Genomic DNA, 17212 nt, shown 5'->3' on the forward strand with positions numbered 1-17212 from the left:
AAGAGACGCACGATAATAATATGTGATAAGTGGGGGGAGGAAACAAAGTATCACACATGATAGACAGCAACACAGATTACAGGAAGGTGGTATACACAAGAGGAGGCGTGAAATGGGCGTGATTCCACTTATATCTGTCTACATTATATACATGTTCTCAACACCCATGTCGCTGTTGTGCTTCTAAATCTTTTTAACTTTACTAACCCTGCAGCTACGTCTTTGTGTTTCCCTAAAATTCACAGCAGAGGTGGAGGCAACCTGATGACTGATACGCCTTGTTGTCTGTGATGATTTTGGCAGGTTCCCTCTGCAGGGCCATGATGTGGAGGGTACCTGGCCTGCTTTGAGTCTCCTGGATCTAGAAGTGATACGATACAGAAAGGAGTGATCTGGATTGGCCAGAGAGTCCTGGAATCATGTGGGTGAATGGGCCTTGTGTGTCGAGGTGTTGATCCTCTTCCCTTTGGGTACTTGAGGGCCCTTGGCTGACTCCTGAAGGCGAAGGGTCAGCTGGAGTGAGATCTAGGTGCCCTCCTCATGTAGCCACCTAGGGCTACAGTGTGGAGTGCTGCTCCTGCAGCAGTGCAGGACCAATTGTTCTGGACCAAGATCTCCATGGTGGTCGCCAAGCTGCCAGTGTTGACCTTGACATGCCGGCACTGTCACCTCAGATTGAATGCATATAGACTCCTCCATTGTCTGTTCCAGTCTAAAAAATCCTGATGTTTCTGTGATGGTCATTGCAGCTCCGGTAAGTGATTTAACACTGAGTCTGGATGCTCATCATCTGACCCAGACTTAGCAAAATCAAGGCCTCCAACTGGCAACCTTGGATGTCCCTTCTTCTGCCTGATTGTGCATTGTGCTCACCAGACTATGACCTGAGTCTGATCTTGATCTAAATCTCACCAAGGTGTGTCTCTGTGCTGATGGAGGATGTGGGTGAATGCTGCAATGTGTCATCTTCTGTGGAGTCCTGTGGTCTCTCACCTGAGGTGTTGTTAGGGCTGGATTTGAGGAACTGCTTTATGGATGCCTCAAGAGGCCTCAGAAAGAAAGAAGAGATCAATAGGGCATTGCAGGCAATTCTAAAACCAGGCAAAGCACTCACTATATGTTTATCTAATGGATGAATGGGTGCAGGATTCTCACTTGGATATTTGCTACCCACCTCACCATTGACACAGACACAGTCAACATCCTCTTTGGCCAGCTTGAGGACCTAGATGTTGGACACTCCATCCCCTTAGCGAGGGACCTCTCCCTTTTATTGTGCATGAGCCTGTCCTGCAAAAAGACAGATGGAGTGTGAACCATGGCAGATGATAAGGATGCACGTGTGAGTGAAGCCATGGACAGAATGAGGACATGAGCTGCAGAGGCGAGCCCAGATGGATATATAAGGATGTGTGTGAGAGTGAATGGTGATGTTCCTTGAGTTGGCAGAGAATGAGTTGTCAATCAATGTGTTGGTAAGTATGTGATCCTACCAAAACAGATCAGATCATTCATCCTCTTCCTGCACCGAGTGGCTGACCTTTTCTATACACAATTGGCACTAACCACCGCTGCCATCATTTCCCAAGCTGAATTTGTGATCTTACTCCTATGGCTGGAATAGAGGTAGAAGACAGCGCAGTAAGCCTGAATTGCATCTAACAGATGTTCCAGTGAGTGTGCTTCTTCTCTTTGGGAGTCATGTTTTCTATGGAGCAGTTTTGGGTTGCATATATTTAACAAGGCTGTTCGTGGAGGCTGTTTGAATATGGCGCTTGGAGTGGGAAAGCAGTAAAACTGATTGCAAAGCAGAGCCCACCCACCAGCAGCCTGGATGTTTCATGTGTGAACATAATTAATGAGGCAGAGAGAGTTTGATAGGATGCAAAGACTCACCATTTCAGCCAATGGGAAAAAGGCTGTTTTTCATCCGTGCTCCCACACTTGGTGCAATGTGGGGAAAATCAATGACCTTTCATCAGAATTGGGAAAAATTACTGATTAAGATAGACTTTGAACAAGGGGTGGGACAAGGACAAAGGAAAGTTTGTGATATAATAGACAGGAAAGACTTCTCTTTGTCCAGTATCTTCCTACATATGGCCATGACTCTTCTGAAGACCTCTGGCACTTTAGAAGGCTCCAAATTCCTGGTCCTAATTGCCTCCACTTTATAGTATAAAAGTACATAAACTAAATCTAATTAAATATAAATGTCATACTTCAAATTCAAATTGCAAAGTTGCATCAAATAATTTGTATTCAATGGACATGATTGCACTAAATTTGTTTGCCTTCTTTTAATGCAATCATTAAGCTGTTAAAGAAGTTATTAATTGTGATAAAAGACCACAGATAGTCGTGCGTTAATCAATGAAATAAATATAATGCACACTGGAAGCTAAACCACAATGAGATTTATTATGTTAAACTGCAGATTGTTGTACTTATAACCTGAAAAGATCTAGTTTAAGTACATTCTGGCTTTCAAATTGTTCTGATTTGATTTGCTATTGCATATAGATTTTCAGACTTACTATGCACAGATTGTGTGCGCTCAGGGCTCAATTAGATGTTAACTGTGTACTTGCTCATATCCCTAGCTATCTTGTAGTGAATTCAAGTCCCTAACATTATATGAACTGGGAAATAAACTATTTTGGGAAACACCTTAAGTTTGAAGAGAGTGAGTAGAATTGAAGGAAAAGTTGTTTAGAGTTAGAACATGTTCACCCAGGCACAGGAAGGTGGTGGTGAATACGGAGAGTTGAGCCTATAATCAAGGAAGAAGTAAATGGGGGATGAGGGTGTAGAGAGATTGAACATTCACTCTAAACTAATTAGTTATTCTTGTATTGCTTCTGTTCATAGGAGATGTTGTCGACAGAAATTTGTGCAGAGAAGCTATCTATCCAGTCCCGGCATTGTGTGAAGTACCATGCCCAAAAGATTGTGTTCTTAGCAAATGGTCAGAATGGTCATCATGCTCGTATACTTGCTCTGGGAAGACCGCCGAGGGCAAACAAATGCGTGCACGCTCAATCCTAGCGTATGCAGCAGAAGGTAAGACCACCAATCAGTGAAACCGTACAGATTCCCTTGTACTTTTCTAAAATTGTAAACAACAAAGAATTAGTGGCTTTTGTGTAATTAAAATAACTAATGTGATCTATGCATATTCCAATCGGTTGGTAATTTAATTTTTTTTACAGATTTAGAGAATAAAGTGGGTTGATTGAAGTACATCACTGACTATAATTAGGAATAGCTCACCAGGGATTCATGCGATGAATAAATATATAGTTATAGTTAGTATTCTAATTGTTTACTTTAATGTTCAGTTTTATCCTGGGAATCCATCAAGTTATACTTGTCAAGTCACCTGATTTGTCTGTAAATGTATTGACACACAGCAAATAATGATTGTCAAAGCAATAGTAAATATTTTTCTATTGTGTTATCAGTTATAAGCACATGCTGAATAGCAGATGCTTATATACTACTTATGGCAAATTTGTTCAATTACATTCACTGTCCAAAACCAGCAGGGCATGTCCTGCTTTAATAGGCTAAATGTCATTGACCCCAGCTGTATGCAATGCTTCATCTGCCACTGAATATTTGGCACAAACAATTTAATTCCAGGCTAGGAACTGTTGCTATACAGATGACTATGAACTTTATAAGCTATATTGTTTATGCATAGTAAATAAATATTTTACAAATAAAATAAACATCATTCCTTTATGGTGAATAAGCAAACCTATCACAAAGATGACACAGTGCAATACTTTGATTCTCCTATCCACACTGTTATTATCACTCTTCTGAATTTTCCCTCCAGATAGTTCCTTGATGTACATACATCATACTTAATTGAAAACGTAAATTGATGTCTTGTCTGGACCTGTGCCTATTATACTTCAGAACTACTCACCGTTAAATATTTGAATGACATGGGATTGTGTTTCCTTATTTAGGTGTAGGGGACTCATTGGAATGGATTTTCTCATTGGCTTTAGAATTCCGAATATTGGGCCAGATGGGACAATTGGTAGTGAAATCTTGCAGAAGGTGGCTGATTGATCTTCATATTAATGATGTCAGGTAGTTCCCCATGACTGGAGGTTCAGTCAAAGGACTGGCCACTCTGAAGCCTTGGTAGCCCAACTGAGAGAGTGGACGTTGCTGAGGCAGGTTGGCAACCATGCGGTGCTCACAAATGCAAAAGATCTACACTGAAGACTCCTGAAGCTAATAGGGACATGAGGGTGGAGGGGAAATCCTTTAGCAGGATTCTCAGAATCATAGAATCCCTACAGTGCAGAAGGAGGCCATTTGCCCCATTGAGTCTGCACTGAAACAATCCCACCCGAGCTCTATCCCTGCAACATCACCCATTTACTCTGCTAATCCCCCTGACACTAAGTGGCAATGTAGCATGTTCAATCCACCTACCCACACATCTTCAGACTGTGGGAGGAAACTGGACTGCCCAGAGGAAACCCACGCAGACACAGGGAAAACGTGCAGACTCCACACAGACAGTGACCTGAGGCCGGAACTGGGTCCCTGGCGCTGTGAGGCAGCAGTGTAACCACTGTGCCATCATGCTGCCTGATTGAACACAATTGCAGACTTTTATACATACTGCCTTGCCATTGGGGCTTAGAGCCATTATTGACAGCTCCTGGCTTGCCATATGGAGACTTCTCCTAATGAACTAGCTTTCTCCTCATGGGGAGGAACCATTCTACGATTGGAAAAATTCTAGTAATACAGCAAAATCACTACGCCCTAATTGGCTGTCCAACTAATTTGAGTGCACAGCCAATCAGGCCGACCTTGGGAAAATTACCTGGAGGGAGGAATGTGATGGGGAGCCATCCAGCCACAGCGACCCCTATTTTCTCTGCATTCAATCCCATCTCCATGGGAAAATCCCGTTCATTTTGTGGATAATTTATGAGTGCAAGTATATGATTTTCTCTCTCTGTGCAGTCAATCTGTTTCCGTTCTTTTATTTACAGCATTGAAATCCTGAAATACCAGTCAATTGTAGATCATTAAATACAACAATTTTATAAATAAAAGCCTGGTGATCTCTGGTAGCAGAATTAAACTGCTTTTTTTTTTACAAGTGATTTTTTGCATTGGAATCAGAAACAGCTTTTCACAAAAATAGCTAAAATGACTTTTAAAATTAATATATTACATAAGAGCACAAGAAATAGGAGCAGGAGAAGACCGTACAGGTCATCTAGCTCCAACATCTGATCACGATCATGGCTTCATCTTCACTTTCCTACCAGCTGTAGGAAATTTGTCTATTCCAACCTTAAATCCATTCAGTGATGGAAAATCCACAACCCTCTGGTGTGAAGAAATCCAAAGGATTCACAACCCTTTGGGTGAAGGAGTTTCTTCTCAGTTCAGTTCTAAATGATCTGCGCCTGACTCTGAAACTGTGCTCCCTTGTTTTAATTTTCCCCGCCAAGGGAAACAGTCACTTGAAATCTACCCTGTCAAGTCCGTTCATAATCTTGAATGGAGTTACCTCTCATTCTTCTAAACTTAAGAGAATATAGAGCCAATTTACTTAGCCTTCATCTAAGGACAAACCTCTCATCACAGCGGTCATTCAAGTCATCTTCTCTAATGCAAGTGTGTCTTCCTTAAATATGAAGAGCAAAACTGCACATACAGTTCCAGATATGATCTCATTAAAACCCTGTATAATTACAGCAAGACCTCTTTATTCTTTCACTTGAATCCCCCGAAATAAAGGCCAACATGCCAGCTGCTTGCCTAATTGCTCGCTGTATCTGCCTGCTCATTGTTTGTGTTCCTTGTATGAATATGTCACAAGTCTCTTTGACCAGTAAAATTTACAAGTTTCAAGCCTTTATTAAAAAATCTGCTTTTCTATTCCTATGACCAAAGTGAATAACTTCACGGTTCTCCATAATATACTCCACCTGCCACTTCGTTGTCCAGTCACTTGACCTGTAAAAGCTCTTTGCAATCTTGTTGTGTTCCCCTCATAGCTTTCATTCCCACTTAGCTCTGTATTGTTGGCAAACACAGATACACAGCTCTCTATCTCTTTGTCTGATTCATAGGTTATAAAGAGCTGAGGTCACAAAATAATCCTTGATATTAATGAGAACAGCAGTACCATATAAAAGCACGAATGAATGTAATACCCTGATGTGAATGAATGGCAATTTGTTTAGTTTCATGCTGGATAGATGCTGTTGATTTCTTTTAAAATCAGGGCATATTATTTAAGAATTTTTAAAAGACATTTTATCTTTATATTGTTTGTTTTTGAACAGGAGCAGCACAGTGTCCAAACAGCAGTGCCTTACAGGAAGTACGCAGCTGTAATGAGCATCCTTGTACTGTATATCACTGGCAGGCTGGTCACTGGGGTCCCTGCATTGAAGACTCATCTGTAGCTACTTTTAATTCAAGCACCAGCTGGAGCGGTGAGGCAACCTGTGCTGTGGGAATGCAAACTAGAAAGGTTATGTGTGTGAGAGTCAACGTGGGACAAGTGGGACCAAAAAAGTAAAGGCATAGTAATTGCTCAATAAACCTGTGATAATATTTGCTTTGGGTTAAAGAAAGCTAAAATAATATCTGTTATTATTGACTGAAGTGTTCACATTATATAATAATGTTAAAGTAATTCCATGGTACGATCCAACCTGATTTCAGAAGAATGCAATTCAGATGTTTCAAATGCTGTGGCTGAAATGTCTTATCCCATTTCTAGGGAGGAATCCAGACCATAAAATATTTGCTGTGTTGAAGCACAGAGATTCATTGTGTAAAGGTCAGATAATAGATTGCATTCAGTACTGTGACCTATCATGACTCAATATGTAACAATGACCTACTGGAGGTCATGAAAGGTTCTAGATAAATGCAAGTCTTTCTTTCTTTCGCCCATGTTGCAGTAATGCCAATCACTGATTGTTGTAATGACTTGGCAGGCAGCATAAATGTTTTTTGACCCTCATATACGAATATTAATATGTTTGGTGCATGCTTTTTTATACATTGATTTGATCACCCTTGGGTCTGTTGGAAGCAAAGCTTGACCGTGACATATTTTAACTTTGTTGGTTAAAATAAGAAAATGTATTCATTTAAAAATTGTCAAACGTACCTCAAAGTAATTTAGCAAAGTGTAATCTGACAGAAATGGACAATGGGTCCAAAAAGGAGTTACTTGGATGGCTGAGTAAAAGCTTCATCAAAGAGTTAGGTTTTAAACATAATCAAGCAACCGAGTGTCCGCACAGAGATACATTGTGCTTCACACAGCCAAACTGAAATACGCTATAGGGAAAGAGACTTACAGCTGAAATTGTTCTTCACAAGTAGTACAGAACATGCTTCTAATGAATAATTGTTACGCCACACCCAATTTCCTTTTCGGTGTACAAATAAACTGTCTATTCTCTATGAGCATGTTTCAATCCACTGCCAAAGACCAGTTTTACCCCCTCATTCCATTTTTTGTAATTCCTCGAAACCCACGTTGCTTTGCAATTATTATTAATAAAATTCAGCATTTATTCTTATAAGCCACTCTAATAAATTCCAATAAACATCATTTACTTATCAGGAAAACGCGATTGACTTTATAAAATATACAACTTGGGCATTTGATACTTGACATTCCAGTGTGAACTTCAGCAACAACAACTTGCATTTATACCGCACCTTTAACATCAGAAAAAAAGATTTAAAAAGCCACCGGTGTTGCAGTCAGAAGAAAAACCTGTGCATATCCTGCTGGCATTAGCAGCACTGCTGCAGTGACATTCAACAGCTTTTAAACCCAAAAAAAGTCCCAAAGTGAATCACGCCACACCAGACGTGCCAGGCATGTGGAGGCTTCTGAATCGGCGATCAACTGTTTAGCTGACATTCAAAAATATTTCCTGCTTTCCCTTCTTTCAGAATAACTCAAGAAAGAATAACCCAGTGTCATATCAATGCAGGAAGCGTTTCATGATGGATCTTTTATGAAAGCAATCTTTTGGAGTTATAACTGCGGATTTACTTCTGACAGTTTCTACTGCATCTAGGAGCCAGACAAAAAATCATTGAAGCCTGTAACTAAATTGCTCCCCAGAAATTTAGGTAATTGCAAGATTAATTAGATATTTGAGGCAACGTCCATTTAAAATATGTGATATAACTGGATCAAACTTGTCATTTTTCCCATGACAACTGTATCTCAGTAGTATTATCTTACAAACATACCTGTGATGATAGAATTAATTCTGAAATTAAACCTAGTGTAGAAGCATCAGGGTAACACAGTACACTAGCGTTTTGAGCTTGTATACACTAAAAGAGCAAGAATAGATGAGCACATTTGTTGTCTCACAAGTTCCAATCTCATCGAAACATTGGAAGGCAAATACTATCCACAGAGAGAGAGAGTTACCCCAATACCAGCTCCGTAACCAGCTGCCCACCATCTCAGTCATAGATGCTGAAAATGATGAGAAAAACATCATAAAAAGACTTGAATTTTTCATTGCACCTTGTCATATCCTCATGATGCCCCAGCATGCCAGTAAAATTGCACTGAAATTTTATTAACAGTTCCTAAGAAGGCGAACATTGATGAGAAGAAAGCAAAATCACATAGAAAGAGTCTGATTTGAACATAAGAACATAAGAAATAGGAGCAGGAGTAGGCCATCTAGCCCTTCGAGCCTGCCCCGCCATTCACTAAGATCATGGATGATCTGAAGTGGATCAGTTCCACTTTCCCGCTTTCTCCCCATAACCCTTAATTCCCTTGTCTATCAGAAACCTATCTACCCATGACTTAAATATATTCAGTGAGGTAGCCTCTACCACTTCAATGGGCAGAAAATTCCAGAGATGCACTATCCTTTCAGTGAAGAATTTTCTCCTCAACTCCGATCTAAACTGCCTCCCCCTTATTTTGAGGCTGTGCCCTCTAGCTCTGCTATCCTTTCTAAGTGGGAAGAATCTCTCTACCTCTACCCTATCTAGCCCCTTCATTATCTTATATGTTTCTATAAGATCCCCCCTCAGCCTTCTAAACTCCAACGAGTACAGACCCAGTCTATTCGATCTCTCCTGATAGGCTTGCCCCCTCATCTCTGGTATCAGCCTAGTGAACCTTCTCTGTACTCCCTCCAAGGCCAATATATCCTTTCGCAAATGCGGCGACCAAAACTGCTCACAGTACTCCAGCTGCGGCCTCACCAGTGCCCTGTACAGTTGCAGCAAGACCTCCCTACTTTTATATTCTATCCCCCTCGCTATAAAGGCCAACATTCCATTCGCCTTCTTGATCACCTGTTGCACCTGCAGACTGGGTTTTTGCGATTCGTGCACAAGGACCCCCAGGTCCCTCTGCACTGTAGCATGCTTCAGCTTTTCGCCCTTTAAATAATAATCCCTCCTACTATTATCTCTACCAAAGTGGATAACCTCACATTTGCTAACGTTATACTCCAGCTGCCAGGTCCTTGCCCACTCACTCAGCCTATCCAGATCTCTCTGCAGACTTTCCACACCCTCCATGCAATTTGCTTTTCCACTCATCTTCGTGTCATCAGCAAATTTCGTTACCCTACACTTAGCCCCCTCCTCCAGATTGTCTACGTAAATGGTAAACAGTTGAGGCCCCAGCACCGATCCCTGCGGCACTCCACTAGTCACCAACTGCCAACCAGAACAGTACCCATTGATTCCAACTCTCTGCTTCCTGTTAGACAGCCAATCCTCTATCCACGCTAACACCTTACCCCCAACTCCGTGCACCCTAACCTTTTACAGCAACCTTGTGTGAGGCACCTTATCAAACGCCTTCTGGAAATTTAAAAACACCACATCCACCGGTTCCCCTCTGTCTACCGCACTAGTCACATCCTCATAGAAACCCAATAAATTTGTTAAACACGACTTCCCCTTCACGAATCCGTGCTGCATCTGCTTGATCAAACCGTTCATTTCTAGGTGCCTCGCTATTTCTTCTTTGATGACGGATTCTAGCATTTTTCCAACGACAGACGTTAAACTAACTGGCCTATAATTCCCTGCCTTTTGTCTGCTACCTTTTTTAAACAGCGGCGTAACATTAGCCGTTTTCCAATCTTCCGGCACTTCCCCGGAGTCCAGCGAATTTTGATAAATAATTACTAAGGCATCCACTATCACCTCTGCCATTTCTTTCAGAACCCTGGGATGCATTCCATCCAGTCCTGGGGACTTGTCTACCTTCAGTCCCATTAGTCTATCAAGCACTACCTCTCTAGTGACAGTAATTTCATTAAAGATCTCATCTCCTACCATCCTTCTATCTTTAATATTCAGCAAGCTATTTGTGTTCTCCTCCGTGAAGACCGACACAAAAAACCTATTTAAAGCATCAGCCATTTCCACGTCAGCCCCCGCTAAATCCCCCCTCTCGTCCTCCAAGGGTCCAACATTCACTCTAGCTAGTCTCTTCTTCTTTATATATTTGTAAAAACTTTTACTGTCATTCTTTATATTTAGAACTAGTTTAGCTTCATACTTTATCTTTCCTTTAGATTTGATTTATTATTGTCCCATGTATACAATGAAAAGCATTGTTTCTTGCACACTATATAGACAAAACATACCATTCATAGAGGAGGAAATGGGAGACTGCAGAATGTAGTGTTACAGTAATAGCTAAGGTGTAGAGAAAGACCAACTTAATGTGAGATAGGTCCATTTGAAGGTCTGATGGCAGCAGGGAGGAAGCTGTTTTTGAGTCGGTTGATATGTGACCTCAGACCTTTATATTTTTTTCCTAATGGAAGAAGGTGCAAGAGAGTATATTAGGGGTGCATGGGGTCCTTGATAATGCTGGCTGCTTTGCCAAGGCAGTGGGAAGTGTAGACAGAGTCAATGGATGGGAGGCTGGTTTGCTTGATGGATTGGGCTACCTTCACCACCTTTTGTAGTTTCTTGCGGTCTTGGGCAGAGCAGGAGTCATATTAAGTTATGATACAACCAGAAAAAATGCTTTCTATGGTGCATCTATGAAGATTGGTGAGACTTGTAGCTGACGTGCCAAATTTCCTTGTGCTTTAATTAACAGTTTACACATGTAGGATCTGACATCATAAAATCATAGAAACTCTACAGTGCAGAAAGAGGCCATTTGGCCCACTGGTCAGCAGACCACAATCTCACCCAGGCCCTATCCCATATCCCTATATATTTATCCACTAAATTCCTCTAATCTACAGATCTCAAAACACTAAGTGGCAATTTTAGCATGGCCAATCAACCTAACCTGCACATCTTTGGATTGTGAGAGGAAACCGGTGCGTCCAGAGGAAACTCACACAGACACAAGTGGAGTTCGCAAACTCCACACAGACAGTGACTCAAGCCGCAAATTGAACCCGGGTCCCTGGAGCTGTGAAGCAGCAGCGCTAACCACTATGCTACCATGCCGCCCATGTTTTAAGTGTGGTACTATCATAACTCTAAGGTCAATTCAAGTGCAAGGTAGCCACAAAAAAAGTCAGACTTGTGGAACTTGGAAGAGCCAATGTTCAAATGGACAAGGTTCTGTATCCTCATCTCACTGTCAATTCCAAAATTATTTTGAGATTTTTTAACTAATATAAGAGGTCCTTCTGAGTATCTCATTGGAGTGAGGAGATTGGCTACACATTTACAGGGAATAATAGCAGAGGAGGCAGCCATTCAGCCTATCAAATGTCTGCCAGCTGAAAAGAAATTCTTTTTCAGCTCTTGGCCATAGCCCTGAAGATGATGGTACTTCTAATGAATAACTATGTGCTGCATGTTTCAGGAGCTTTCTGAACCTACCCCCACCCCTATCCCCATTTTCTGGTTAAAATAATTTCCCCTGAACTCCCCTTTAACCCTTCTGCCTATCATTTTTAACTCATATCTCCTGGTAACCCATCTGTTTTTAGAAATAAGTCCTTCCATATCCACTCTGTCAAGGCCCTTTCATTATTTTATGTACTTTAAATAATCTTCCCACAGCCTCTTCTCTCTCAATGATCAAAACCCAAGCCTATCCAATCTTGAAGCTTGGCAGAGTTAAAAACAAGAGTATGGGAAAAAAGCAGCAATATGAAGCTTATGGGTTCAATTAGAAGCTTTGCAAGTGAGGAAAAAAAAGCTAAAGGTAAAAAAATGGCATTAGAAAGCAAATCTCCTTTCTAGGGAGGGTCGGAGACTTGGGAAAAAAACTGCAGTGTTAATAAAAATGGGGCCAGACAGGGCAGATGTGGTGAAAAGAGGAAACATTTTGTGCTTAATGGAGCCTCAACTGATTGTATCAGCAATGAACTCTTTGATCTGCTCTGAAGCTGTCAGTCAAAAAAAGCTTTAAGCAGCTAATGGACCTTTAGTTCTTTGTGTAAACAAAACTAACCCCCTCTTTGATCTGCTCTGGAGCTGTCAAGTAAAGCATTTCTAAGAGGTTTCCGAGTAGCTGGAGATTGAGAGTGAGAATAATGCAATCTCCCCAGTGAAATAAATGCTCCTATCAATCAGAACACTTCAAAGAATTTTCAGAGTAGCTGGGGATTATGAATGAAATCAAGGGGATCTCCCTAGTGAAAATGAACACTCCTGCCAATCAAATAGGCCTGGTAACACTTAGGACTTCTGAAATCAAACAAGGGCAAATCCCTATTGTAGAATGGAAAGCTACTGTTATTTTCAAGGCTTACAATTGATCAGGGGGCCTGGATTTTAATGAGACCAGGCCACTTCAAAGATTTTACAGAACAAGAATTTTACCAGAAGAATGTGCCTGAATTCACTATCCATGGAATCAACTCCATTTTTTCCAGGGCAAGAAGGAGAAGGGTGGCATGGTGGCTCAATGATTAGCCCTGCTCAGCCTCAAGTTAGTGTGGGGTTTGCACATTCTCCCCATGTCTGCTCGGTTTCCTCCCACAGTCTAAAGATGTGCAGGTTTGGTGGATTGGCCATGCTGAATTGATCCTAGTTCAAGGGGAATTGGTGGGCTAAATGTTATGGGAATAGGGCCTGGATGGGATTGTGATCAGCGCAGACTCGATGGGCTGAATAGGTCTTTCTGTACTGTATGGATTTGATTAAGTTTAGCTACGAGATCCCCATCACGGCGGAGAGCACCACCCCCCCCCCCCCCCACCCCCAGCCTGAGCCCCCTAATCCCCAGAACCATTGAGGCATCCTCCTCCTGCAGCCTGGCAGTGGCAGAGGAGGCCTTGGGCATAGTTGGAAGCAATATCTGCCTCCTTGTCATCTCCTTGAAGTCCACAACGCTTGGTCCCTGCTTATCAGGACCAGAAGAGATTGGTGTCTGCAGGACTTTGAGCTGGAGGGGTGACAGCATTCCAAGAGGCTGGAGCACCTGGCCTGAAACCTGGTAAGTACATTCAAATGCATGTAAATCAGCTGTGATCAGGCTCTCACCTGTTCGAAGTAAGAACCTGATCAGGCTAGGTGCAATGGACCAGGAGACTCGCAATGGGTTTGATGCTCGGTGAAAAGCACCATTTGACCCTCTTATCGCATTCAATGGGCCACTGCAATTCCCGTCAGGGGCCAGGGGCCCCAGTGAGTCACTACCCACCAGGTGTAATTAAAAAATGAATGCTGAACCAAAGGTAGAGATACTATAAATGTTTACTAATAACTTAGACAAATAGGGGGTTTTTACAGTTGGGACTTACAGAAAGAGAGAAGAAATGAAAAAATGGAAAAAGATTTAGGGAGGTGAGTTTATGGAAAATGTGAACCTCAGTGATGGAAGTTATACAATGCTAGGCCAAAGGGGCAGAAATTGTACCTGTGGCACAGGGAAGCATTACAATGTGGGGGAGGAGGGAGCCCAATAAACAACATTGAGTGGTTTAATGAAAATGAGATCAAATGATCTGGAGGTGGGTCTCCTGGATGGGTGAGCTCAGAGAAAACATGGAGAAAGATTAGTCAGGAGCTAGAGAGAGAGATGCACAGTCATAAAAAATCTTAGAACTTTTTGCTTTTGTTGGAAATGAGATTGGAGATGAAAAAGTTTGCGGCATGGCGGCACAGTGGTTAGCACTGCTGTCTCACAGTGCCAGGGTCTCTAGCTGAATTACCAGCTTGGATCACTGTCTGTGTAAATTTCCTCTGGGTGCTCCGGTTCCCTCCCACAGTTCAAGAAGATGGATTGGCCATCATAAATTGTCCATTAGTATCTGTGTATTAGCAGGGTAAACATATGAGTTTGCAAGTATCAGGCCTGGGTGGGATTGTTGTCAGTGTAGGCTCGATGGGTGTTGTAGGAATTCAATGATTCTATAAGATAGTTGAAAGTGGAGAAAATAACCTTTTTTTCTGTAAAACCATCCTCTATTCCAAGATCCCTGGAGAGCTAACTAAGTCTGTGCTTGATGTATTCCAGCCAGTGCAGTTTTGGGCGCCGTACTTACGCAAGGATATTTTGGCTTTGGAGGGAGTGCAGAGGAGGTTTACTAGGCTGATGCCGGAGTTGAGGGGGTTGAGCTACGAGGAGAGGCTGAATAAACTAGGCTTGTACTCGTTAGAGTTTAGAAGAATGAGGGGAGATCTCATTGAGACGTATAAGATGATGAATGGGATGGATAGGATAGAGGTGGAGAGACTCTTCCCGCTCAGAAAGGATAATAGGACTAGGGGGCACAGCCTCAAGATAAAGGGGGGGCGGTTTAGAACGGAGTTGAGGAAGAACTTCTTCACTCAAAGGGTGGTGAATCTCTGGAATTCTCTGCCCGTTGAAGTGGTGGAGGCTACCTCGCTAAATATTTTTAAGACGCGGGTTGATGGGTTTTTGATAAGAGAGGGGATTAAGGGTTATGGGGAGAGGGCGGGAATGTGGAACTGAGCCACGACAGATCAGCCATGATCTTATTGAATGGCGGGGCAGGCTCGAAGGGCTAGATGGCCTACTCCTGCTCCTATTTCTTATGTTCTTATGTTCTAAGGCCTCCATGCCCCATAATATCGAGCCCCCCACCACCAACAACTATCTTCTAATATCCTGCAATCCCGAATTGGAAATGGTTAACTCCTGTTGCATTTTCTGATTCCTATTTCTGTAAAATTGTGGAACTTAGTTTAAAGCAGCATTGACTGGATCTAGTCGTTCCAAAGGTAGAAAAGATTCATGTCGTTTGTGAAAAGCAATAATTTGGAAGTTTGCATTACTTCCTTTTCAACTTCTGAAAACAGAGCTTAGCTTAAGAATACATCAGAGAACTAGCTAGCTGGAATAAAACATATCACTGTATGTGGTTTATGTTAATTATATCCACATGGAATAACTACTGTGAGCCTGGTACATTTGGCTTTCTAAACAGATTTATACCTCATTAAATAGGTTATTGAAAATCATGACGAGGGAAATTACGATGACAGGCTCTAGATTATTAAATCTGTTTTTGTGAAGAAGACAGTTAGGAGTCTGAGATTCTGGGAGCTGTTCCCGAGAGAACAGTACCATTAATCTCAAAAACATGGGTAGTCTTAAAAATTATGTAAGAAGTCATTGAGATTGTTCTGTGATTTCAACAATATTCTCCTCTACTTCTCACCAAGAGAAAACCATTTCAATCATAATCATAATTTCTGGTTCTAATTACATATGTTATGACTATTGCTTTTCTGGCAATGCTATAATTCAATTTAATTTTTTATCCTTTAACTTATCATTAGTAAAATGGTTTACAATAATCATAAATAAAAGTATCCATACAGTTTATGTGTTGGAATATGAAGTGCTTTGTTATTAGTTCCAGCTAATCCTTCCTTCATGCAAAGTTAGCTTAAAATAATGTGTTCAATTACAATTGGATGGTAGTCAATGATAACTTGTGAATAAATGTGTTTTTGGGTTCAACTTACGTTCCGATCTGTGTTTGCAAGTTGTTAATTGTGCGATGTGAAGGTCTGATCGCCCAAAATTGGCTGCAGTTCCCACTCTGTATTGCATTAATATTATCTGATTGGTTCCATTTAGTCCCACATTCTATTCAGCTTTGTTGGTTATTTTCAATTCTCCTTTGCATCTGCTCAGCTTGATGGGATCGTGTAGGTGTGTGTTCATCATAAGAGTGGTTTTCATTTTTTTAACAGTGTATGGCCTGCTGGGCAAGAAAACATTACTGGTGGGGCAAAAGGAAAGAACAAATAGAGGAATAGAGGGTTTAAGTTTTATCTCCCTGGATGAGATTATAGAGATATGCAAGGATTTAAACAGAAGGATGATCATTTAAAATTTCTGGCGTAACGATGGCACATTAACACGAGATGGTAATGTGCAAGTGAGATTTAGGAGCAGAGTTTTGGCTCAGCTCTTGAAATTTGCCTTTTAGCTGTTCTTCATATAATGTTTGTAAAACAGCCAAGCCAATAGAATATTTCAATTTTCATTGTTTATGCTGATTTTAGTGCTTTAAGTTAATATATATTTATAAATAAAAGTATTCGTTGTGTTAGCTTGCAAATTCTTGCTTCCAGTGGCAATATCTGCCATTTCACCAAGAATTTGGTAGCATAATGTAAGTGAAACTCAAATTACCACGGGTGTTAACCTCTGTTGTGCTCCCTTTCATGAAAGGATAAAACCTACTCACAGTTTCCAGATCATAAGAGTCAAGATTCACTTCTGGAAACTGATTATTGAAAGAGCCTTAGCTCCAAAAGAGAACTGGAATTGCAATGAAAATTAACTCTTTACACTTAGCAAATGGTTCTTATCAAGAATATATATTTTAAATGTTTTACTTCAATGTAATTCTCTTAAAGTTTGATCAGTATTATTCCAATAGAAAAATGAATAATAATTCCATACAGAAATAGTCTTCAACAGCAGCTATAAATCAATGAAAATGTTACAATGCCAACTTCCACACATACAAAGCACACTCACAATAAAATATGATTAATTTTCTTTTGTTTATTTTCTGCTTTCCCTTTAAAAATTAAAATCTGTTAGATAAAAACATCTGCACTTGTGAAAGATGAATGCTGCTCTCTTTCAAATCTCACATGAATGTTCTCGTGATAGTTAATGGGCTTATCATAATGTCATGGAAAAACAAACTGTTCATCTGTCACTCGTGACGACTTCTCTTCATGCCAGATTAGTTTGAAATGACACTAGACAAATTTG

General features: G+C 41.0%; 1 protein-coding gene across 1 annotated transcript in view; it reads left to right on the forward strand.

The window, feature by feature from the left end:
- Positions 1 to 17212, forward strand: part of LOC145355412 (thrombospondin type-1 domain-containing protein 7A-like) — a 429239-nt gene that overhangs the window by 279070 nt on the left and 132957 nt on the right. The window contains exons 7-8 of the mRNA XM_080207485.1: positions 2872 to 3063; positions 6339 to 6573. Of these exons, the coding sequence (XP_080063611.1) occupies positions 2872 to 3063; positions 6339 to 6573 (427 nt within the window). The remainder of the gene's footprint in view (positions 1 to 2871; positions 3064 to 6338; positions 6574 to 17212) is intronic.

Source organism: Carcharhinus amblyrhynchos, chromosome 2, assembly GCF_965287045.1.
Source record: "Carcharhinus amblyrhynchos chromosome 2, sCarAmb.v2.hapA, whole genome shotgun sequence".
Lineage (NCBI taxonomy): Eukaryota > Metazoa > Chordata > Chondrichthyes > Carcharhiniformes > Carcharhinidae > Carcharhinus > Carcharhinus amblyrhynchos.